The sequence below is a fragment of the Tiliqua scincoides genome, chromosome 4 (genome assembly GCF_035046505.1).
Source record: "Tiliqua scincoides isolate rTilSci1 chromosome 4, rTilSci1.hap2, whole genome shotgun sequence".
In the NCBI taxonomy this organism is placed as follows: Eukaryota; Metazoa; Chordata; class Lepidosauria; order Squamata; family Scincidae; genus Tiliqua; species Tiliqua scincoides.
The window spans coordinates 96,274,566-96,300,752 of NC_089824.1; the positions used below are offsets into that span (position 1 = coordinate 96,274,566).

Here is a 26,187-nt window from a genome sequence, read left to right on the forward strand (position 1 = left end):
ACTGGACCCTGTAGGCGTCATTTGTATGGCACTTCCAGGTTTTGCCACTGCAAACGTGAGTAAAAAAAACCCTTTTCTACTCACACACATGAGCAGTGGTGCCTGGAAGTGCCATAATAATGGTGCCTTTGGGTCCCTGGTCAGTCACTACCCTCCTTAAGGGGGTAAATGTCCCAACCGAAAACGTGCACTGCTGTTCTGGGGGGGGGGGTTTCAACCCCCATGTTGGGAAACCCTGAACTAGTGCAACCACATTGTACCTGTTTGATTTGTACAACTTGCAGGTGAGATGGTAATTCTGTTTTTTGGTGTTGTAATTCTTTTGGTGTTAAATTCTTTAATCAGGGTGATAAAGACTTCCCTCCAGCTGCAGCCCAGGTAGCTCACCAAAAACCACATCCCTCTGTGGAAAAGCTTCCTCCACCACAACATGTCAACCAGTACATCCACCAGCCTCGCAAATGAATCATCATTTCGAGACCCAGCTAGAGTGTTGGAAGATGGAAAGACAAAGAGATTTGTGTTACCCGATCCTTTAACAGTGGTATCTCATGCTTTTGCCTTAATTGCCTATGGTTTAATGGGGGGAGGGTAAAAAAAGGGGGAGAGAATGTAATATTTCATGACCCCAGCTCAAAAACATGCCTCTCTCTACTGCCAATCAAAATTGTTATGGTCATAGAAATGTAACTGGGTGGAGAATAGTCTAGATCAAACAATTTCTTTGATAATTATTGTGAATTTTGTTCTTGGATGTTGGGCTATAAGAATGCATTAAATTCGATGGGGGGGGGGTTTTCTCCAGACCTTTTCTCATGAGAGGTTTTTTAATATTCATGAGTCAGATTTTTCTGGCTTTTACAATTTTGTTATTGCTGTGTTCTTCTTAAATATGTCTAAGGGTCCAACCCTGTCCAGCTTTCTAGCACTGATGCAGCCATGACAACAGGGCATGCACTGTGTCCTCTGGTGGGGAGGGTGCAGACATGGAGGCCTCCTTAAGGACAGAGAACATTTGTCCCCTTACCTTGAATCTGAAAGGTGGCTGCATCGGCACTGGAAAGTTGGATAGGATTGGGCCCTGAAGAAGGGCCACCTTAAGTTTTTTCTTCAGTCAAGAATATTAAAAGACTATAAATATTTCTCAGATGGGTCGAGCTCTCTTGCAAGCATGTGGATTTTTTGTAGTTTTTTCATCCTACCCAAAGATTTTCCCAGCCATTTGGCTCAAGGTTTAAACAGAGTTGTGCATAAGATTGACCGCATCTTGTTTTGAGGAACTAAGTAATAAGTCACAATTTAAATAAATGGTTACAGTGAGTTTGAATTAACATTGGCAGATAAGCTGGATTATTAACACAAGTTCTGTATTATGTTCATGCAGCATAGTATTGGGTAATGTGTACCCATTGCCAATAATTTGTTCTTACCCTTTTACTCACAAGTAGAGTCAATTTCAGGGAAGGGCCAGCTCTTAGTCATGCTTTGTTATGTGTGACTGGTAACCCAAGATGGAGATAGACATTCCTGTATGCATCAGATGTATCTAGTAAATTCAGTGGGGACCAGGCACATCAGGATGCATATCTGTATCAGCTACATATGAGGATCTCACTTGATGGATTGGATCGAAGATGCTATTTAACAAAGGCAGTCTATTTAGTAAAGTAGGTCTGGTCATGCATACAAAACTTTTATTACACAGCTGCATCATTTAGAATTGCTCTGTTCTGTATACTGGAGTTTAACTTGCATTTTTATAGGTACTTTAATTTTTCAACAATTAAGGTACACTCCTGGCTTTTTTCAACCTATAAACCACAGAGCATTTCATAACTTCAGAAAAGTTGGCAGCTAACAAATCATTGTTGCAGCTGCTCTTCTGACAAACCATGGAGAATTTCCACCCCCTTTGGGCTTTGGAGTATCACTTATTTTTAATGACAACATGAGAGAGAGGCAAAAGGAGAGAGTTTTAATAATAAAAAAATCTTGAAATATTGCTAAATAAATGTGTAATTATTTTATCACTGACTGATTATTTTGAAACAAAACCGTCATTTTTTCAGCCTAGTTGGTTGTGTGTAAAACACAAATTGCTTTGCCCAGAAGCTTCACACAGGCTTGAATCACACTGTTAGCTTCCTCAGGTTCTGTCTGTGTGTGTGTATGTGTGTGTGTGTGTGTGTGTACACATGCACTGACTGCACTTTTCCACATCTTTCCACCTTGTCATTAGCGGAAACAGGAATCCTATTTAGTGATTTTACCCTCCTCTTCAGATTAATAGAACAGCTGTTGGGAAACCAGATCAGCAACCCCTTATTTGAGTTCAAATTTTCCATCATGGTCAGATGTATCTCTCAAGCACTGCAGGTAGAAAATTGTCCTTGACCAACAGTTGGGATCCACAGGCACCAATACCCACTTGTGCTGGATTGTTCTCTCTATTAAACCTGTTAAGGCTGCAGTCCTAACCACACTTTCCTGAGAGTAACCCCATTGAACTAAATAGGACTTACTTCTGAGTAGACCTGGTTAGGCTTGTGCCCTAAGTTGCTCAAGTGTCACCTTCTATATAAGTGCAGCATTTCAGATGTTTCAGCCACCTGATCTGCAGCATGTGGATCCCTTTGTTTCTTTTTGAAGACATTTAATCTGCTCACAATTTTTTTTTTAATGATTGGCTAGTTCTTCATGTTTTAAGGACTTGGAATTAATGAAACCTGATTGCCAGCTCACATAAGGAAAGGATTCCAGAGCAAAAAGGAAAATGAGAGACGACTGCCTGAAACATGTTCCATTGCTTTCTTGTGTAACATGGCAGCTGCTCTGTGATAAAAGCCCTAGTTTGCCTACCTACACATCCACCTACAACTGTTATAAAGTTCAGAGATTAAAAGGTTAACTGTTATAATGACCAGAATGAGAACTGATCAGGTGGCAGCTACTTAGTAGTTAGTTGTTTGGCCTGAGCATTCCATCAACAATTTACCCAACTGACAGAAGGTCCACAGGTAGAGTCTGATCTGAGGAAATCTCAGGAGTATTCATCTAAGGAGGCCAGTTTAGGTGTTGGTCCCAAATGGAAACCCAGAGGGTTTTGTTATGTCAGATATGTGGCTTATGTTCTTAGATGCTGTTTCCGTTTCTGTGCCTTTTTGTCATAGGAAAGTTTGGTTTGCTTTTGATGTTGCCTTAGTCTGGGCTCTTTATTTCTCCTAGCATATCCTTTTTAATTCCTCAGCCCCAGGTGCAGCTTTCGTGGCAGCACTACCTACTCTGGCAACAGGAAAGTCCTCCAGAGCACTCAGGAATCCATCTGGATCTAACAGCCTCTGGGGTGATCCCACCTCTGCAGAGGTGGGGAGTCCTGATAAGTCTGAACTGCACCAGGAAATGATCTGTCCATGACAAAGAAGTAGTGTTAATCTCCTACACTCTCAGATCACCATCCACTTGTCCCAGTAAATATGAGGTCCCATGTATGCCCAGCAACATGAGTCAGGGCAGAAATCAACTGAGACAGGCCCGTGGTTGCCATGGCAACCATGAAATCCAAAACCGCTCCTACCCTGGGGACTGCAGCATGGAAGTGAACCCCCCCCCCCAGCAGCACTGGCCAGGGCCATTCCAATGCCACTTCCAAGATCACCCTAGCCAGCTCAAGCAAGGGGGCAGCAAAGTAGGCAACAGAATCCCTATCTTGACTCGCCCATTCAGCATGGCACAAAGGCACACGAACCCAGCATATGCTCACCAGGGTACCTGGTAAAGGCGATGTTCTCACAATAGGCCATTGTTATGTCACCTTCCCACCTCTGTAGCTGCTGCAGCACCCAGAAACCTGGTGGACAAAGCTGAAAAAGACCAATACCACCTGCCTCATTCAGCCAGGTCGCTGTAATACATGCCAGGTACTCACCTACAGGATCGAATCCTGTACCTGGCTGCTTTTATTATGTACTGACCTGGCATTTTGCAGCAGCACCAAGGGGTCGGTGCCCAAGCCACTGATGATCTAAAGCCCAACTTGGGGTGCCCAAACCCCAGCCCTGGGACCACGTGGCCCACAAGGTCTCCCAATCCGGACCTCAGGGAGCCCCTAGTCTCCAATGAGACTCTGGCCCTCCAGAGACTTGCTGGAGCCTGCGCTGGCCTGATGCAAGTGCTCTCGGCATGACAGCCAACTGTTTGACCTCTCACATGAGCTGTGGAAGCATAATATCTGATATTATGTGAGCTGTGTGAGCATAATATCAAGGCTCCCTCCACTGCTTGCTGTTTCACATCTGTAATGCAGCAGTGGCAGCAAAGGAAAGGCTGGCCTTGCTTTGTGCAAGGCCTCTTATAGGCCTTGAGCTATTGCAAGACCTTCATACATTCATGTAAGTTCCATCTCTAATATATTCATTTATGGAAATTTATTCAAATTTGAAATGTAAATTAATTCTTTTTTTCCTCAGCCCCCAACACAGCATCAGAGAGATGAAGTGGCCCTCCTTCCAAAAAGTTTGGACACCCCTGATCTGGCATGGAGGAAGGACCAGGAAAAAGGAATAGTTTTTCTGTGACCCACCTTTTTTCCCTTGTAACGGCTAGCCCAATCTCCACCATCATATCACCTTTGGCCCATAACCATCTTGATGGTGACACCATATCTTCCCCACACACCCTCTGCAGCCTATCTCAGCAGGGGCCTGACCAATACAATAACACTACCACACCAATCTTCAACACACACCCTTCAACACACAGAACCCCCAGTCCCCACACTTTTCTCCTGATCCTTACTCTATCCCACCAAACATCCACCCCTCTCTCTTAGTTCCTCCTCTGTGTTTTCATACACGTATTTGCAGACCAGATAGAAAATAGTATAATATCAAGTAGTGAATAAAATAGCTGCAAATCTAGAGGCACTTGGCTGGAGCAAGTCAAAGACTTCTGTCTGATTACAGCTGAATGTAGAATGAAATGCAAGGAAGAAACCTGGATCATTTATAACTGCCTCATTCTGGAAAAATTTCTGCACAATTTTAATGTTTTTACAAATTTCACAGGAGTTCTTTAGCTCTCTCTCTCTCTCTCTCTCTCTCTCTCTCTCTCTCTCTCTGTGTGTGAGAGAGAGAGAGAGAGACAGAGAGAGAGATTATTCTGTCCTAAAGTCCAGTTACAATCTGTCATATGGTGAATGAAAATGTCATAGTGCTAAAAAAAACCCATTTTAATAGATATAGTATATTTCCTATATTTTGATGCCTTTCTGGGCATGTGGTGCATTACAACCACCTCTGAAGGTTTGTTCCTCTGAATAACTCTACATGTGATGTCTTTTTTGGAGGTCGATCAAAGAGGTTGTTAAGTACATCAGTAAAAGAACACTTGCAATTCTTCAGGAAGTATGGAACAAGGGTAGAATAGTTCAGGATAAAGCAGGAAGCTTCTATTTATCTGAAATCAAATTCAGTAAGGCCTGAATCACATGTGCATATGACAACCCTGATTTTCTCTACACTTTAATTACTATATGCCGTGAGCTGCCACATTGAAAAGCATTGTGCTGGTGAGGTGAGGTGAAGTTCAGTCTCTGGTGGTGGTATCTGTGACTGTTCATTTACATATGTAAATCATTGTTAACTAATGGATACATTATGCATAAAGCACTTTTCCCATTGTTACAAGTCTCCCTTATGTTAACTGTTTAGTCACCCTACTGTGTTTTGCAACTTCTTCATGCCGTGTCTGGATGCAAAGATCTGAAGAGTTATAGCTCATCATCATCAGTTTGATTTTATTCGTTTGTGTCCCTACCATTTGTGTATCTGGTGAATACCTTGGATAATGTTAAGCATTACTTTGATCTGTATGAAAATCCTGATGATAAGACATCACATTATGAATTTTACTATCAGGGTTTGGGTTGTACTTTAGAAAACAACAAAAAATATGAAAATGAATGCTGGTTGGACATTTGTGTCAGACATTTCTCTACAGAATATAAAGATTTTCAGACTCTTATAAGGGAAAAAATAAGAAACCGTAATGTGACTAGACAACCTCTCATTCCTACAAGCAGGGCCTAGGAGAGGGGGATAAAGGGGTAATTTATACCCAGGCCCAGGGCAAAAGGGGGGCCCAGGAGCCAAAGGAGGGGGCCAGGAATTTCCTGGGATCTAACATTTTCCTATCTACTCAGATTTGTTGCACGTATGGGATGCTGGAGACACTACTGATACCACAGGGTCCATACTGATACTGAGAAGGGTCCATATATAATAAATTAAAAGGACCTAATGTAAAGTTTATCCTAAACATTATCTTTGTGCATTAGCACATTACAAATAAAATTGTCTAATGTATTTGAGGGGAGGGCAGTCATGCTTGTTCATGATGGAAATGTTTAAACTTATCACCATTGGCGGTTTGCTACCACAGGTGTCATTAGTGTTAAACTCAGGGAAATAGGTGTTAACAGTAGAAATCTGTTTTGACACCTTGAGAAATTGTCCATTTCGGCAGAATTAAGGAACCATGAAGCCCACCACATCTTGCTTGCTTTTGAGCCAGGAAGCTGTCAGCTTTTCAATGTAAGATCTTGTATTTTTATTTATCTTGCAGATAAGAGTTAATGCGAGATCAGTTTTCAGTGAAACCATATTCATTGAACAGCTTCTGGCATCCCTGTCTGTAAAAAATTTGCCATGATGAAAAACTGCATTTTAAACCTCAGTTGCTTTCTCAGTGGAGGAAAAATGAGCCTGAGCTGCCTACCATGAGATTGCGATAGTAAGACCAGTTGTCACAACCAACACCTGCGAGTGATGGTTTATCAAGCAGAGGGAACATAAGCACAGATCTTACGTGACAAATGTGACCCCTGGAGGCGACTGGAACTCACACACACCAACCTTATGTAAACTCTTCAGTTGAACTCATTAGGGGAACATTTGTTAAATGCACTTGTCTCCTTTTGCAATTTCAAACACATTCAAGACTATTAACATTATATTGCCTCTGTACAAGTCAGTGATGCAGCCACATGTGGAATACTGGGTACAGTTCTGGTTACCATTCCTCATGACAGATACTGCGAGCGATCGTGCTCTGCAAAGTGGAGTGTGATCACTCTGCAGCAGCCTTCCCAAGGTGCGGAAAGCCCTGTGCAAGCGTCTTCAGGGATCCCCAGCCTTCTGAAAGTGAAAGTGGAGTGATCATGCTCCACTTTGCGGAGCACGACCGCTCCACTTTCATTTTTGGAAGCCCAGGGAACCTTGCAGACGCTCGCACAGGGCTCCCCACACCCCAGGAAGGCTGCTGCAGGGAGTGGTGAGTACATGACAGTCCCTGCAGCCCCCTGAGCGACACGAACCTGGGGATCACTTCGCTGCCTTCCCCTGTGCCTGCCTCTTAAGGGGAAAGAGGCCAGGGCCCTCAGGCTGGGGTGTCACAATGCCCCAGTTTGAAAAGCCCTGCCCTAAGGGGTATGGATACCCCTGTTTAAGAATCCCTGAATTACATGAAGATAATATATGTGAAGTACTCTGAACACTCAAATCTTTGATACAAATAAGCAAAACGACGATATCCAGATATAAAAGGAATTGTGATGGGAACTATAGGACCTTGAGCAGGACGCCAGGTTCTAGCAATGGCTCCAGATTTTGCCAAAGTAATAATTTGTTGCGGGATTGTGCTACAAATGTTTGGATGATAGTTAATTAATAGCATGAGTCTTGTTGAGGGAGGAATCCCACTATGACAATGGCTTTGTCATCTTCTCACTGGGTGGAAGCTAAACCTGATCAAGTGATAAAGGCCTTGGCTGCACTGCAGAAAAAAGTTGCTGCATTGCACAGCATTAATGCACCAAATATTGAATGGGAAGATGGAACATAATGATCATATCATGTTTCATATCATGCATATGGTGAGTTGTATATTTATTTATTTTTGCCCAAATCAAACCTCGGCAGCTTACAACAATGAACTGCATTCAAACAAACTATATACATTATAAAAACTATGTGTAAAAACCTGATATGCAACACTGGATTAAAAACAAGATTTTTTTTTTCTTTTGCAACTTACCTATCAAAAAGAAGAAAGAGAAGAGAGTTTTCCTGGCAAGCGATCTATAAAGAGGATACCACTACTATGAAAATTTGACTTAGTGTGGTCCTCAGCTTGACATTAAAGAAAATGTATTATGAGAAAATATTCACTGTGAGCAGACAAAAGTGCCTGAACTTAAAAAAAAATAGCATATTGTTTATGTATTTCTGCCACTAAATTCACAGACACTTCAAAAACAAAAGCAAGCCATCTTTTGCTTGCTTTTAAAAGGACAAAGGAAAAAATCCCAAACTGGGTAATGGAGACCATGACGGGGAGACTGGTTGCAGGAAACCATGAACATGACTAGCTTCAAAATTAATATGTGGATTTTCTATTCATGCATGTGTTTGTTGCTTTTCATAGGCAAAACTAGTACTTTTTGAACCAGGGCATTTTTAAATCTGGGGTCACCGATCAGTTGAAAGCATTAGAGAAGCCTCATAGTGACAAGGACACAGTACAGAGTACCAATAAGAACATAAGAAGAGCCCACTGGATCAGGCCAAAGGCCCATCTAGTCCAGCTTCCTGTATCTCACAGTGGTCCACCAAATGCTTCAGGGAGCAGACAACAGACACAATCTGCATTCTGGTGCTCTCCCTTGCATCTGGAAATCAGAGGTAACCTACCTCTAAAACCAGGAGTTTGTACATACCTGCCATGACTTGTAACCCGTGATGAACTTTTCCTCCAGAAATTTGTCCAATCCCCTCTTAAAGGCATCTAGGCAAGGTATGACATAGCTTTACATAGCCATATGCTCATAGGTCTCTACATTATCTACAGATAATTAGGATAGTAATAATAAATGATAAATGCTAACTTCGAATTAACCTCATGAGTAAGTTACAATTAATTTTCAATTGAAAAGCTGTTGTTCTGACCAAGTGTAAATGCTGTTTGCTGCATGTTTAAACTCTATTTAATTCCATATAAATTGCATTCTGTAAAAAGAGCATTACACATTAAATTGGTGTAATCCATTCAGTACAGTGCAGAAATGTACATCAATATTACATCAATATTTCATTGTGGAATATTGTTTTTGAGTTGAGGCTAATTCTCCAAAGGCATTAATCACAAAGTCATAATAGAACATCCTTGTGAAAGTGGAAGTGTGTGGTGAATGGTCTATAGTGATGCTGGATTTGAGGTCAACTGGACAGTCCAGAAACTAGCAAAATTACAAATATAAATATCTTAATTCATTGTGTTCCTCTAGTGAATGAATGATACTGTTATGGATATGGAATTATGATTATCAATACTGAATCAGCTGGTCTTTCATGTTAGTATGATGGCCCACAAATCTTTTGCAATTCTTGCAGCCCAATCCTATGGATGTCTACTCAGAGGTAAGTCTCACTGAATTCAATGGGACTTGCTCCCAGGTAAGCATGTATAGGATTATACCCTCACAGCCTAATCCTATCTAACTTTATGAGCTTGATGCAGTCATGCCAAAGGGCATGCGCTGCATGCTGTGGGGGGAGGCAGTCACAGGGACCCTTCTCAAGCTAAGGGAACATTTGTGTATACAGTTTCAGTGCTCTGTAGACTTTTGCCCATCACCATGAAAGACAAAACCAGAATCACTTGTGCAAAACAGTAATCACTCCAGGATAAGTTAAGACAGCAAAGATTGAACTCCAACTTGCTCAATATAAATAATTTATACCAGCTGCAGAATTCTACATTTTTCTGGGTTGTTTAAATGTAGAATTCTTTTATTCTATTAAGGGCAGACCACATACAGCCTTGGATACGTACAGACTTGGGTATGCACTGCTCTTACAAGAGCAGAGGGGGATTGAGATTTATGCAAAAAAAAGGATCAAGAGAACTGCAAGGAACAGAGAAAGGTATTCCAATTATTCTTAGTAGTGGGACAACCTAGCTGACTGGATGCAATTAATGGCTGGTTCTATTTTTAATCTGTGATTAACTGGGTGCTCAGTTTATTACCCCGGTTGCTTTCAAGCTTTAAAGTTGAAAACCAAATATAAATTGGGGAGGACAAAAATGGAGAGATATTTTGTAGGCAATAGAAGAACACAAAATATAAAGCTAGACTCCAGTGAAATTGGTTTTATGTTTTTCTCAAACCATTTGAGTTTTGGCAAACAGTGAAATTGCTGCTTTAAAAAAATAAGACACCACTGCAAATGCTACCTAGCAAAAGCCACAGTGACAAAAATGAATGAATTGGGTTTTTAATGACTTTCATTTTAGGAAAGTTTAGATTAAGAAGTTGTGTAGCCAATTGTAAAGGGTTCTCAAATAATAGAGTAATTTCAGGAAAAGAGTGTGTGTGTGTACACCTAGACCAGGGGCTCTTTCAGCTGTCTGCTGCGGCTCCTCCAGGTGAAAGTGGCAAAGGGGGTAACAGGAGGCACCTGTGTTGGGAGGGCAGGCTGCTTCCCTCCACCCCTGAGCTCACTGCCCTCCTCTCCCTTCACCCCCACCTGCCCTGCATTGGTTTCCCTTTTCAATTTTGCCGCTCTGCAGGCTTAAGCTCCGTTTTTCCCTTCCCCAGCTCTCCAGCACGACGCCCTCCTCCTCAGCCCTTGAGAGCCCTTGCAGGTCCCCACTCAGTGCAAGGAGAGGCTTTTCCTCCACAGCAGAGGAGACATCCTGTGTGTCTACTCAGTAGTAAGCCCCACTACAGCAGATGAAGCTTACTCCCAGGAAAGGATGCCTGGGATGGCAGCCTTGGAGCCTGCTCAAAGCCAAGCACAAGGATGGGTGAGTGGGAGCCTGTGCAGGTCTGTTGGAGAGCAAGGCCCAATGTAGTCCCTGGGCTACTCCCACGAAGGTGTGGAGGGCTGTAGCCTCAGCCCCCTCCTGTGCAGGTCTACTCACAAGTAAGCTGTAGTCAGTGGGGCTTCCTCCCAGGAAGGTGTGGAGTGCTGTAGCCTCAGCCTCCTCCTGGGCAAGTCTACTCACAAGTAAGCCCCGCTGTAGTCAGTGGGGCTTCCTCCCAGGAAGGTGTGGAGGGCTGCAGCCTCAGCCCCCTCCTATGCAGGTCTACTCACAAGTAGTCAGTGAGGCTTCCTCCCAGGAAAGTGTGGAGAGGACTGCAACCTGAGAGCTCCAACCAACTTGTCTGCTCAGAAGTCCCATTGTAGTCAATGGGGCTTACTCCCAGGAAAGTGTGGAGAGGGTTGCAGCCTGAGTGAGGGAGGGCAGGCAGGCAGGGCAGAAGCTGGCCTGTGGCTGCCCCCCCACCTTTCCCCCCCCCAGCTCTGGCTTCTTCTCTTCCCCACATCTGGAGCCTGTGTCCTTTTTTTCCTTCCAGCAGGGTGCCTCTGGAAGGTGGGGGGAGTTGTTTAGTATCCATGTAAGATAAGCAGATGTCATAACTGACATATGTATTGGAATCCTGGAAGATCTGGTGAGGAGGTAGATGTGGTGTCAGCAGTGGCCCCTTTAAGGGTAAGGCCTGGGCATCCAGCAGAGTGTGCTGCACAGCTGAAGCCACTTGAAGGCAATAGGGCCCTCAGGGATATAAGGAGCACCTGAGGCAGGAAGGGGGTGTGGGTTGGAAAAGGAGTGCAGGTTGGAGGGGGAGACTGACTGGGCTTATTGACTTTGACTTGAATACTCTGACTGACTTACTTTGGAATCTGACTTGGCTTATTGACTTTGGACTCTGCCCTGGATACTCTGACTCCATTTCTGACTAATGGACTGCTGGAGACACTGGAGTTTGAAGTGTGGCTGCTATGCCCAAGACCTGCTGAGGACCAAGGGTCTGCTGTAGTGGCAAGAGGCTGCTGGCAGGAGAGAGGACTTCTGCAGGTTGAACAGGCGAGCTACCCTGGAGGTGGGGTCCAGCAGGAGTGCAGGGCAGAACCAGGGTCATTTGTTGGGGGAAAGAAGGGGAGCTAATTTGCTTAAAGTGGGCATAATTCTCCAGGCAGAGAATGGCCTTGGAATCGGGCAAAACACCATAGAGGACCAGGCGTCTGAAAACACAGGACAAGAATGTATGACAAAACTAACTAAAAGCTACAAGAGGGGGCTACATTATAAAAACGGGACCTATAAGAGCATAAAAGTAAAAAAAAAACACACTATATATGCAGTGTTATCTTCATTTTAGATATCAAAAGGGTTTTGTGGCTCCTGAGGTTTTTTTTCCTCCCGAAAATGGGTCCAAATGGCTCTTTGAGTGTTTAAGGTTGCCGACCCCTGACCTAGACAGTACAAAATGTCTACATAGTGCTTTGTGCAAAGATCACTCTAGCATTTTACAAAGCCGTATGACAAATAAAAAGGTCAAAACCTTTCAGTAGTGGTCAGTCATACAGCTGTCTGATAAAGCAGACTTGTGTTTGCAATATTCTGTTTAATATTAGTTTTCTTTTCATAAAAAGGAGTCCAAATATTGATGTTATATGTAGTAGCGTAGCGTCAACAATAAAGCAGATGAGCCTGATACTCAAGGAGCAATATCAGAAAAGTAAAGTTTGTCTTTCCTATCATTTCATACCTAAATGAATATCGACTCCATGCCTCTCATTCTCAGAAAAATGACACAATCTAGCCAAAGTTTATTTGATGAATTACTATTTTCAGTAGGAGAGCACTGCACAGTCTCTCATTACAAGCAAAGGAATCCTAAGGGCCAACTTTATTTGGACATTGCACTGATGTTGCATGGACACAAGAGCAAGGGCAGGGGAGGAGGGAGCATTCTAGAGATCCTATTTGCTGATGAGGAGCCAGCGCAGCAACCAGCGAAGGACCGTGATGGGCACAGCACAGGGCTTCAGCCTCTGACAGTGAGTGTGGAGCAGGCCCAGGGCCACTGGGTCAATGCTAGGGTGCCAGTCCAGGGGCTGCACTGCTGCAAGAACTGACCATGTTTCCCTATCCTTTACTTCAGGACCCAGGTAAGGACAGCAACCAGTGCCACGAGAATAGCAGCAGCCCACAAGGCACCATGGTGGAGGAGGAGGCCCAGGGCACAATACTGCCATTAGTACAACCATGCCACATGGGTTCCTGGGGTAGTGGCATGTGCTACACCTATGGCCAAGTGCCACACCTATGGCTAATGTGCCACAGCTGCCCTGCACTACCTGACCTGACATTTGAGCCACCTCCCATCCAGAATCTGTGCTATGAACATGTGCTCTGCTGGCCTACATCTGTGACCAGGACTAGCGCCCTGCAACCCAGCAGGACAGCATCCAATGCCAGCTATCAATGGTGGAGGAGCACTGGCTAACCAAGAACACACCCTAACAGTCTTGCTTCAACTCCTGGGGGACCCCCAGTAGGCATCCAAGGGCTATGCACATTCCCGAACCTAGTGGCTTGCGAAGGTGACCATCCAGAGTTATATGATGATGTAACCTTTATTAGCATATAAGCAGAGCTATATGGTGCTGAAGGCCACCCTGGTGACCCACAAGTGAACTTGTATGCCCCAACAGCATCAGTTACCCCTTGAGAAACCTTGAGATGTATACTTTGTATTCATGAAAGTAGTATCACTCAAGTGTACATGCAGTGGGGTCTTATGGATGGCAGGATATAGTGGCTTGGAACACTTCCTCTTGTTTTCTGGGGGCTGCAGTGGTCCTCTGAAGAGGATCACTGTTCAGGCCTCCTATAGCAAAGCTGCTGTCCTGCAAAGCAAGAGAGAGCCATGTCTCTACAAGCCATGATGTGTTACAAGCCATGATGTGTATGTGTATGTGCAACCTCCTGATTTTAGAAATTGGCTATGTCAGAATGCCAGATGCAAGGGAAGGCACCAGGATGAGGTCTCTTGTTATCTGGTGTGCTCCCTGGGGCATCTGGTGGGCCGCTGTGAGATACAGGAAGCTGGACTAGATGGGCCTATGGCCTGACCCAGTGGGGCTGTTCTTATGTTCGAGCCAGGTGAGCATCTGGCCAGTATGAGCAATGATTGGTGCCCCAGGCTATTTCCTGTTCTTGGCTGTTGGGGCATGGAAAGGTGACTGGACTGCTGTGCTTGTGGTGGGGACCATTGGGCAATGCTGAATGGTCTAGGCCAAGGGGCTGTAGGATGAGGATCCAACCTGGTTGGATGGCAACTTGGACTCCCTTCCCCCCTTGCTTATCTGAATGGGGTGCATTGACCTACCCCTACTGGGGACCCCCCACTGAAGTAGAGGGTCTAGTTGGATGTTTGTGTGTGGAGTCTTCCTGGGGCAGAACACCTTCAGTAAGAATTCTAAGGAGACAGCAGTCAACAAATATCTGTGAGGGCCAAGAGGATATTTTTGTGCAAAGTACTCCTTTTGTGCACCTCATGCCTTTTCACCATAGTTCCGGTCACCAGAGTTCTCCTTTGGGAGGTCAAAGCAGTATAGCCCCATGCCTAGATGTGGGAGAAAATGGTGATAATGAAATGAAAACACCTAACACTGCTTTCTGCACTTCTCATTTTTGTAAAACAAAAAAACCCCAAATCTGCAAAAAATTAAAACTATTTTATTTGGTTTTTATTTATAGTTTAAGGGGTGTATGGGTAATGACTGTGGCTGCATCTGCTGAAACTGTACCACCTATATCATCTACCTACTACACTTTTAAAGTGATTATAATTTACAATAATAATGTAAATTTTGAATAAAAACACATAATACCATGTTCTGCACTTCTAACACTGTAAAACATTGACATCTGCAAAAAAAAAAAAAAGTTTTCTCCCACCTGTACCTATGCTGTGCACCTTGTGATCTGAACTAGGATCTACCCAACAGGGACTTATATCCTGGTGTGGGTGCATTGTGATTGGTTTCAAAATATTGTCTGTATTGTATGCTCCATCTTGGAGATGTGGGTGGGTTGGGGGTGACAGGAATTGCACTTTTCCTCTGCTTTTTGCCTCCCCATTATTCCTTATGGAGTTCCTCCTACCTACACCAGGTCAGTAAGCATAGTGTTTTTCTGGTGTTGAGGGGCACATCCATTGCCTCAAGGATGGATATGAGCTGGCATCTGTTGAGTTTTCCTTGTCCCCTCCACATCCTGTCCCATTCCCATTTTGGCCCCTCTGTGGGCCCCTCTGTGGGCAAGATTGTGCTGGTGTCTGAGCTGAGTCCATTACAATGGTGTGGTGTTTTTCTGGTGTTGCACCAGCATCTGTGGTGCACCGATTGGTGGGGAGACTTCTGCGCCAGCAGGGCTGCTGTTACAGTGGTGTATCTCATGAATAGGATTGGGCCTTGTTAAGTACTTAACATTTACTGCACCTGCCTGACATTTTTACTGCCGCAAACAAGGGCTGCCTTCATAATTATATTTATGATTTTGAAACATAATGCTTTCCACTTTTGCCAAAATTGCGCTGCAGAAAATGGTATGTGTGAGTCCATTTCCATTGCACTATCCTCTAATATCACTGAGGTTCTGTGGTTGTTTTAAAACTGTGGTGTATGTTTCCTGTCTTCCAAATAATCCTGAAGTGCACATTCTCAGAATGTGAATAGTTTTAGGTGGAAATAACTACTTAAATTCAGACTAAACTGAAATTGATAAGCCACAGGGGAACACAAACCAAACTGAAGAATAAGGCAAGCCATAATTTAAACAGCATTTATTGTCTCTTAATTGAAAATATGACATACATGTACACATACAAACTGGTTACATCCTTGGAACATTGCTATTTAAATTAATCCCTGAGAGAGTTCAATAGTGCATTTCAACAGAATCTGTCCTATGGATGACAATCTGAGTGCAAATCCATGTACTTGCTTGTCAGAACTGATTGCTTTTTAGAAACTGACTCTATGATTTGATATGTAAATCCACTGTGCTGGCTGTGAACAAAAATATACCATCTGTGTCAGAGCTTTTCTGATATATACAGGTAGACAGTTTTGCCATGGGCAGCTAAAAGCTTGTTCTCCAATCACAAAAACAGGGCCGTTTGAAAATATTGCCTATTCCATTTGAGGCTGCGATTATTTTTCTTAAGGTACTTTACTAAGACTAGAACTGAATATTGCTTAAGATCTTTGTTGTTTTGTAGATATTGTTATGGAAGGGGCAATAGTGCAAGTACTTACATTGATGATAGTCTTGCATTTCTGCAACGTGTATATATTAGCTAAGGGACTAGTAGTGCAGTGGATTGTGCGATTGAACCTCCATCTTGACAGTCCTGCACTCTGTCTTTGGCTTGTGAAAGTGAAGTGGCACTTTAACTGCTGACAGGACAAACCTTTTGTTTGCTTGTTTATGCTTATGTATCCCCTTGCCAGCCAAACTAAGTGATGTCATCTTTGCCATTCTGCTGTGCGAGATGTCATATTCAATCATATCTTTTCCATTGTGTTACCCAACATGCAAGAAAATATAGGTGCAATGCAAATACAGCTTTCCATAGATTTACTGTAATTTTGTTATTTTTACCTCTATTTATAGCTTGCCTTCAGTCTACCCACATTGGAGAAAAATTGGGTGTAAGATTGAACAAAATAAATAAAATTTATTCTCTTCTTTTATAAGGTAAGCATAGCTGCCAACATGATTTTCTGGGCTTAGTGCAATATATGTACTTGGCCTTCCCCCCATTTTCACTGTTAAATATGTTATAGCTTAAACCAGGGGTCTCCAAACCCGGCCTGGGGGCCAGTTGTGGCCCGCAGCAAGCCTCTATCCGGTCCATAGCCAGGCTCTTTTCTCCTGAAAGCCTCTGGCCCACTCAACTGAACATGACCAGAGCTATGCTCTGTTTGTGTCTGGTGAGTGTTCTGAGGGCCAGAGAGGTTGAATGAATGAGCCCATTTATTCACTCACCTAAGTTCCATCTCTAATTTATTTATTTAAATTTTACATTTAAATTTTTTTTCTGGCCCTCAACACCATGCCAGATATTTGATGTGGCCCTCTGGCCACAACGTTTGGAGACCCCTGGCTTAAACAAAGATAAGAAATGTGAAGCAGACATTATGTTGTCTAAAACCTTGAGAAACTGGATGAGCCCAATCCTGAGCTCTTAGCACTGGTTCACTGCTGGCACTGAGTGTTGCAAACATGCTGAAAGGCATGTCTGCTGCTGTCAGCACTGGTCCAGTGCCAGTGCTAGCTCAGTGCCGGCCAGTGCTGGGCTAGCGCTGATGGACCACCACTGGTCCACAGCTCCATGGTTGCCCAAACCGCTGGGTGGTGGAGAGGTAGGAGGGGGCTTGGGGGGAGGCAGGGAGGAGGTGTTCTGGGGCATGGGAGGTGGGCGGAGCTGAGGGGGAGGCAGGGAGGAAGCATTCCGGGGCAGGGGATGTGGGTGGAGGTGGGGAGAAGGCAGGGAAGAGGCATGCTGGGGGGAGGAAGTGGGGCAGGAGGGAGGTGACACTGGAGGAGTTCCGCTCCTCTGCATCCAGAGTATCTGTGTCGGGCTGCTAGCCTGACACGGAGGGTCTTGATTCAATGACGACCCCAGGGTTGCTGTAGAATTGAGTAGCCCCATTGTGGGGCTACTTGCCTTACCCAGGGGAAGGGGATAAAAGTTCCCTTCCCCCAAGGAACCGGTGGTGGCTGCCCTGCTTCACATAGGATACCGCAGCAGCCATTTCAGCACCACAGCAGTCCCAGCCCAATGGTCAGCTCAGGGTTGGGTTACCCATCTTCTATTCTACTGCAGTATTTTTGAGATTTTTGTAAAGCATCATCAGACCATACAGTGGTATAAATTGATTGCATTTTTAATATAGGGCATGATTTGGCCATGCTTAACTTTTTCTCTCCAACTGAAAACAAAGGGACTTTGAAAGTAAGAGAAATACTTTTAAACAATTGAATTGTATGCTTATTTGTTAAGTAAATATACTGAAGAGTATTCTTTTCCCTGAGATAAATCAGCAAAAAACAGCCCCAAAGTGTAAGAAGGTAAATAGAGAGAGCAGGTATAGTATAGTGCAAGGTCCCAGCAAAAGGTCACTCTGAAGCTACTGGTAACTCCAACAGGGATCTAAAGTCATTCCTGAACCCTCTTTTCCTCCCTCCACCTCTGGCCTTGCTGGTTGGAATGTTTTTCTCCCTGGCTCCTAGCTACCCAGATACAAATCTCAGTCTAGCCTTTTTTGGAGCTTGGGCAGAAATATTGAGCAGAATGCTCTAAGGCAGTGGTTCTCACATATTTAGCACTGGGACCCACGTTTTAGAATGAGAATCTGTCAGGACCCACCGGAAGTGACATCACTGGAAGTGATATCATAAAGCAGGAACATTTTTAACAATCTTAGGCTGAATCCTACCCACACTTGCCCAGGTGTAAGTCCCATTGACTATCATTGTTAAAAGAATATACATAGTAGCTTATTAGAAGTACAGGTCTGTAATATTTTCCCAAATGCAGCCACATACAATGGGAGTATCAAGTCTAATATATTAAAAATAAAATATTGAAGTGAATGGGGACCCACCTGAAATTGGTTCGCAACCCACCTAGTGGATCCTGACCCACAGTTTGAGAAACACTGCTCTAATGAGTTACGTGTGTGTACTGTAAACAACCCTAAATGTGAATTATTGCTCAAGATATTTTGCAACTGGTTCCACCTTCCCAAGCTACCATTTTGCATTGGTAGACATTTGACCAAGACTCTGATCAAAAATGAAAAAAGCTTCTGGAAGCCTAAAGCCATCTACAGATGGTGTACTGCAGTGTTTCTCAAACTTTTAGAAGATTTATTTCCTAAGTAAGTCTTTGCAGGGGAGGGGTGAGGGTAGCAACTCATCGCTAAGGGGGGTGCTTTTACAGTGGGCTTGGGCCAGCAGCAGGAGGTATGGAGAGCCCCACGCAGCCCTCCACAGGGCTCTCCCAGACTTGGAATGCTGGGAAACACATAAACCACCTCCTGGTTGTGACGCAAAACTGGAAGTGGTTTGTGCACAGTTTCTCAACATTCCAAGCCTCAGGGAGCCCTGCAGAGGACTTAACGGGGCTCCCCACACATCCTGCTGCTTGCCCAAGCCCACAATAAGTAAAAGTACCCCCTGCCCCACTTGCCATCCTGGGGATCACGTTGTTGCCCTTGCCCCTCCCCCACCCCTTAAAGGGACGGGAGAAGCTTTACACAAACTGGTGGGTCACAACCCACCAGTTTGAGAACCACTGGTGTAGTGGATACAAAGGTGAACTGGGGATGTAGAAGAGTTCAGGTCAAATTCCCACTTAACCATGGCAATAACCAAGAAGACTTAGACAATTCACAGTTCAATTGCTTACCTCACTAGCAGCCCAATCCTATCCACACTTTCCTGGGAGTAAGCCCCATTGAATCTAATGGGACTTACCTCTGAGTAGATGTGCATAGGATTGGGCTGTAGGTTATAAGGATAAAATGAGAACCTCATGTACACTGCCCTGAGTTTCTTGGAGATGGATTGGATACCAATGCCAAAAGCTGAGTATAGCACAGCTCTGGGGGAAAAATGGATAGGATGTATTGAAATGTTGCAGCTTGTTGAGAAATCAGCTCAATCTGCACCTTTGCATTTTGTTTTTCAGTTAACAGTAATATCTCATTCCTCCATGAGACAGATCAGTTCTCTTTTCTTTCCATTAACTCAATTTCTCAGAATTAAACTATTATTCATAAAGTTCTTATTCATAAATTTGCTGTTTCTGAAATTTGTTTTTTTTTGTAACATTCATTATTATTATGTTCATATTTTCTTATGTGCAGGCAGCAAGTTGAAGCCCTTTATCTTAACTCAGTAGGAAAAAAAGCACAGCGTATACAAAATATGTAGGATCCTTTTCACAAGTCCTGAAATAAGTGTTTATGTATCCATTTTTAAAAATTCTTCCTGTTATGGTGACAGTATATATTCAATTGCAAACGTATTCCATCACCTAATTACTCTTTTATGATTAGAAAAATGTCCCTGATATTTAGACCTCTCAATTCTTGTAGCTTAATTCTATCAGCTCTTCTCCCACCTTCATAAAGACAGTTTTTGCTCTAAGAAACAAACTTTTCTGTATTTTGAAATCCAAGTCTTCCCTTATAGTGTATGCTTGTTTGCTACATCAGTTGTTTTCTTGAAAATTGTCTTCAGTTCTGTTATCTCTTTCTTCAATTATGTCAGCAGGTTGATTTCAGTAGTGACACCAGTGCCATGATTCCCATTCTGTTCAAGTCCTGCTCCTCTGGGGAGATCCCAGCTTCTGTTTCTGAGCTTCTTCTGCTTTTTTCTTTTCTTCTTCCTCTGCCTTCTTCCTTTCCTCCTTCAGCTCTTTATACCGCCACTTGGGAACCTGCAGATAGTTCCCATCAACGGCACTACTTTTCCGCCTCACTTTCTCTGGCTGGAAGGTAGGTGGAGGTGCCTTGTTGACACGGACTTTGGGAATGACAAACCCTGGGCGTACACTACTCCTTCTCAGCAAGTGCAGAGGCAATAGGCTGGTTTTCCTTTGAACCACGATGTTCACCTGAGGTACATTTAGGCTAAAAGGTTGTAGGCTGGCTCGCCGCTCCTTCTTTTTGGAGACTAATGTAACTCTGGAGTTCTTAAACAGCTTCTCATAGCTATTAAAATGATCTTTGTCCTCTAAAGATCGAATTTCCTGGGCCCTTTGTTTCCTAAGGATTTCCTGAACAGCAGGCCTGCGTTTTCCTATGCCAGGGGGACTTCCGGGGCACACAGTCCTACAAGCTATGCCAACAAAATTGCTCCTTAGACTTGTTGTTACTTTAACCATGTGATCAAGAACACCATCTTCTTCTGGGCCATCGGAGCTTTTGAAAGTCACTGCTGATCTCACACTTTCTGAGATCCTCTGCAAACAGGTTTTTGGTTCTGAGGCCTTGGCAAGAAGTTCATTCATCTTTGGCCATTCTAGGTTATAGTGGTCACAAAATTGCTCAGCGCAAGGCTTGTCCATAAGTCTCTGCATAAAATAGGCAGATTCTATTCTTCCTGTAAAACATGCCCATTCCCAAGAAGTAAAACCTCGGCCTGGGTCTGTTGCATGAACATCAGCACCTGAAAAGAGAAAGTTAGTTTTGAAAGCAGTACATAGGACCATTCTGTATTTGTTAAGCCTAGCAACATCCTAAATTTTGTAAGATGCTTACAAAGATGCTGAGTTGCCAAACCCCTCAATGTGAGCTCTGTTTTAATTAATATTTTGATAAGATAGCCCTGTATTACACCAATTTTGAGCAACTCCAAATATTTAAAGATTTGATGGTCAGCACAAAAGAGCCAGCAGATGGGCTTCGTCATGGTTAGCTTCATCATCAACACTTCATCATGCTTAGCTCCAGAAAAGGGGTAAATCTGCCCCTCCCCCCCCAACATGGGAATGTTCTGCCTGCAGTAGGTCTTTCAGTGTTCTGAATGTATTTTCTGGCAACACCAGTACAGCAGATGGTACAGTCAGAAGGAGTCTTAAGGGGTTAATATGAGGCTACATCTGACTATTATAAAGGTGAGTGAGAGTGCAACCACCTCATATTTGAAACAAGCTCATACCAAACAGGAAGAAGGGTGATTGGCAGATACAATGGCTCACTTTTCTCTCCTCATCTTTGTGCCTTGTGCATAGTGGCAAAACTCTGCAGAAAGGAACACTGCTTTATCCTATGCTAAATTCAATATGTTGGCTTAGCTGAGCTGTGTTCTAAACCTAGGGCATTTATTATCCTATATTTCTTTATTCTCAAGTTATATTGTGCTGATTTATGTTGAGTCAATTTACAGAAATTACTTGCATTTAATGCAAATTTTAAATAGCTCCTGTAAGTTTAATTCTAGTAGTTGACTTTGTAGTTGTGCTCTCTGGATGTGAGTGTGTGTTGGCTGAAAGCAGTGTGTGTGTGTATGTTTTAATAATAATAATACTGGTATTTATGTACCGCCTTTCTGGTCATCGGATTACTCCTCTGACTTTATTCAAGGCGGTTCACGTAGGCAGGCTATCTTTAAACCCCCGATGGGATTTTTACAATAAGAGAAATGTTCTAACTTTCAAGAACCACAAAACATTTCAGATGGATTTTTCACAGTCTGGTATCACTTCTGGCCCCCAGTTGCCTCCCATGCTGGCTGACAAACAGCTCCTTCATCTCTCAATTGAAGGGCAGCCAAAACACTTCTTCGCTCACACCAACGAGCAAGTGGTATAGCTCAGCACAGCTTGTCAGCTGCTTCAAGGTCTCGCCATTCATGGAGCTGCCAGTGGCCTCGAACTGGCAACCTTCAGATGTTATCTTTGGGCTAACGGAGGCTCTACCCTCTAGACCAGACCCCCTGCCCTGGAGGACCTCCTGTCCTCCGGTTTTATTCCTGTGGCAATGTCTGCTGACAGCCACAAACATAAAACACATATATACTACCTACATAACAGTGATTACACTTGAGAAAAATGCTTTAAATTTGATTAAAATATTAATTTGGAATAAAAACACATAACACCATTTTCAGCCCTTTTTTTTAGGATAACACTGCCATCCATGAAAAAAATAGAACCGTTTTAGACTGCTTCTGTTCACTGGCAGTTGAGAGGCTTATGGAGGTGTAAGGGAAAATATTTTCCCTTTCCCCTTCTTCCAATCACCCACCACCACCACCACCACCACCATGCACTGCACCATGCAGTGCAGTCTGTTTGTTCATGGTTGCATACTATGGTGTCAATCCTCAAACCATAGGATTGAGCTGTAGGTCTATGACTCATAAAATGAGTCATTTCTTATAAAATGTCTCCCTGCACTTCAAAATGATTTTCCTAAGATAAATATAATGTTACAAAATTATTTTCCCAGAATAACTGAAGTGAGCAGGCTAGTCAGTTCAGAATATTAAGATTAATTAAACTACATATCCTGCAAGTTTATTTGCAAATGTTCCATGTTTGAAATGTGAGCTGGGCTTCCAGAAAAAGCATCAAAAGATGCCTATGAAAATCAGAACTTCACACTTCTTAACAAAACAAAAATAAATAAATCACTGTTTTGTTAGATCCCACCAGCTTGGATAAAATGTACTGTTGGAAATTAGACAATTAGACTTGTTCCAGACTTCTAAATATCTTCCAGTCTTTCCTGTCACATTGGCTCTCAAAGCCAACTCTACTCTAGCACCAGTTTGGGAGTCAGCACTCTTGCAGAAAGTTCTTCCTCTGGGCTACTAGTCTGATCTTGCAAGGCAGGAGGCATGGGCATGGATTTCAAGTCCCAATGGACTTTTTGCCCATATGAGCCCCAAACACACCTCTGAATTAGGAAGAATGTCTTTATAAACAAGACACAGAAGATGACTAGAGGCGAAAACAACAAAGGTTGTTTGTAAGTACAGGTCCAGCCTTGTTATACATGGATTTTTTATACATGGATTTGACTCGACACGAATGGGCACTGCAAATGAAAAGGAATGTGCTGATCCCTGGAAAAGGGAAAAACGGCACCACTTTAAAATCACAGTTTAAAACACTGCTTTTTACTGTTGCAAAGAGACAGTCATGCAAGTGATTACAGGTATAACCTAAGTATCCACATATTTTTCTATCTCAAAGCTGATGGGAAGGGCCCTTTAAATTGAAGGAAAACAGTCGTTTAATAATGCCAGAGAGGGCAGCTGCAATCTGAGGGCAGCTGACAATCCATCAATCATTCACTCTGCAGGCTTCTCCCTGAGTACCTGAAAGAAGGCTAAATGGCAGCTATTATCACCTTCTCCATTCTTTCCCCCTTGCTCGGGCTCCTGGTGAAGGGAGGGATTGAAGCCTAAGCTCCTAGAGAGACTGATTGACTCTGTATGCATTACAAAGGTCATCAAGGCTGTTTTTAAATCACCAGAACAAAGAAACTTTGTTTTTTAAATTGATTTGCTATAGTGCCTTTGCCACCCACATGAGTTCTTGAAATGGAACCCTTGAGAATAACGAGTCTCAAACTGTACTATGTCTATGTGTTTTCATATTTTTATTATATTTAGAGTTTTTGTCTTTGCCAAAGTATGTTTATTTGGAATGTGTCATGAGAGTTTTAAAAAGATTTCACCAATGAGTTATGGACATTAGTGATATATGTTAATAAATTTTTTAAAAGTTTTGTAAATGTTTGTGTCCAGGAATATTTATGGTTGTCTTTAGATCTTTGAAATTGCAAATTTTACATTTTGTTCATGTTTTAAACATTTTTTATGAGCAGGAGCTTCTGGGTATCTGAATGAAAGAAGATACCTATATCTTATTGTATATGCTCATGTATCTGTAGACCTCATATGTGCTAAAACAACAAGTAATTGATAATATTTGAGCTGGGTAAGGTTTATTCTCACCTCTCTCAAAATAAGGCCACAAGGGCTTAGTTCTTTTTCTTCTGAACCTTTCAGTAATAAATCCCTGCTTCATCCTCTTTAGTACACTAGAAACTCCATTATTTCTAGCACTTGCTGAACATCCCTTAATCCATGAATTATTTCTAAATATAATATCTGGCCAGCAACTCTCATCCTACAGCTTCCCTAAAAAGAGCAGTGCTAATGATCCATCTCCACATCACTCTGCCATTAACCTGGGTTCTGTGGTGACCTGAAATACACTGAAAATAGGCTCTAGCCTATAAGAGTATTGCAATAAAACTGAACAAAATCCATGTTCCCATCACCACAAGGGCTTTATCAAAAGTAGGCCCTTAGGGGCCTTAGTTGCACTTTAGGAAGCTTTACAAACATGCCCTGTCTTGCAGTGACCATGACAATATTCTCTGTGAGGTCATGTTTCTCAAACAGAGAGTTTTGACCAAACTAAGGGTATATTCCACCTCCTGACACACCCCTCAACTCCCAGACACAGCAATAAGATACCCCATTAATTCAACCGCTATTTCTGAGGATTAGGCTGGAAGTTAAATTAGAAATGGTTATGGATTTGATTTCTTGAGAAAGAATCCTGAAACTTTTTATTCCAGGGAATTCCCATTATTTTTAGCAGTGGTAATTGGGTTCAATAATAAGTGTTCATCCAGTACACAGTGTTTGCTCCAGTCCCAGCATCATTACTGCACCACTATTTTCTATGGCAACATAAGAGTAATTTCTACCATTGTATGCACACACAAGCATATACATGCCCCCAGTATATTTTTATGCAGTGGTAAGTATAGGTTTAGTGGATCATGCCTTTAACTCTCACCTGAAATGGGTATTTAAATTCTTTAGCAAAATGCTTATGAGTGTTACACCTAGAATTAGTAGATTTAGGGCCTGATCCTGAACCCTTAGTGCCAGCCTTCTGCCAGCGCTGAGTATCACAAACGTGTCGTATGGCAAGCCCATGACACTCAGCACCAATGCTGGATCAGCACAAGTCTGCACTAAGCCAGCACCAGCCGGAAGCCTGCCACATGTCACCCAGAGCAAGGGATGAACTCCTGACAACAGAGAAGTTAGACGGGGCAGGAGGGAGGCTTTCTATGACAGGGGGCGGGGCAGGGGAGGAAGCAGGGCAGGAGGGGAGCAGGACCAGTGGAGCCCTGCTCCACCAGATCCAGAACGAGGCCTCTCAACTCTGCACCAGCTAAATAGCCAGTGCAGACTTGAGTAGCCCCAGACTTGAGTAGTCCCCTTCCCCCAAGAAGCCTCCAGCAGCTGCCCAAAGCCCACAGGATGCAACATTAGCCATTTTGGCACTGGGTGGCTCAGGATTGGGCTTTGAGTTTTCTGAAGGAAACCCACCTATAATAATTCAGTAATAGAAAACATCATATTAGCAAACAGCAAACAGAATATACCAACAGAACAAGCACTAAGAAGGGTAGCTCTTTACTGAAGATTAGTTTTTACAATGATTCAGTAATTGTGGATAATAGAATAGAGAACTCTATATACCTGCCAGCATTAAGGCTCTGACACATTCCGTTCGGCCTTGAATTGCAGACTTCATGAGTGCAGTAAATCCAAAGACATTCCTTTTCTCAATATCAAGGCCAGGATAATAGTTGAGTAAATACTGAGTAATAGTAATATGACCTACAAAAAAAGTGAAAGTTATCAATACAAAATAATTTTAGTTGCAAATCAATATGACCTTTGTATACTGTTTTTGTTGGTTCTTTCTTTTAGTAA

At 43.1% G+C, this 26,187-nt stretch overlaps 2 protein-coding genes across 2 annotated transcripts in view; one reads left to right on the forward strand and one right to left on the reverse strand.

Moving 5' to 3' along the window:
• Positions 1-5,098, forward strand: part of DAP (death associated protein) — a 44,395-nt gene extending 39,297 nt beyond the window's left edge. Inside the window, exon 4 of the mRNA XM_066626369.1 lies at positions 346-5,098. Coding sequence (XP_066482466.1) covers positions 346-465 — 120 coding nt within the window. The 3' untranslated portion in view covers positions 466-5,098. The remainder of the gene's footprint in view (positions 1-345) is intronic.
• Positions 5,099-20,245: 15,147 nt separating this feature from the next.
• The window catches only part of ANKRD33B (ankyrin repeat domain 33B), a 39,596-nt gene continuing 33,654 nt past the window's right edge, over positions 20,246-26,187 (reverse strand). The window contains exons 3-4 of the mRNA XM_066626220.1: positions 25,951-26,091; positions 20,246-21,099 (exon numbers count right to left, since the gene is read on the reverse strand). Of these exons, the coding sequence (XP_066482317.1) occupies positions 20,246-21,099; positions 25,951-26,091 (995 nt within the window). The remainder of the gene's footprint in view (positions 21,100-25,950; positions 26,092-26,187) is intronic.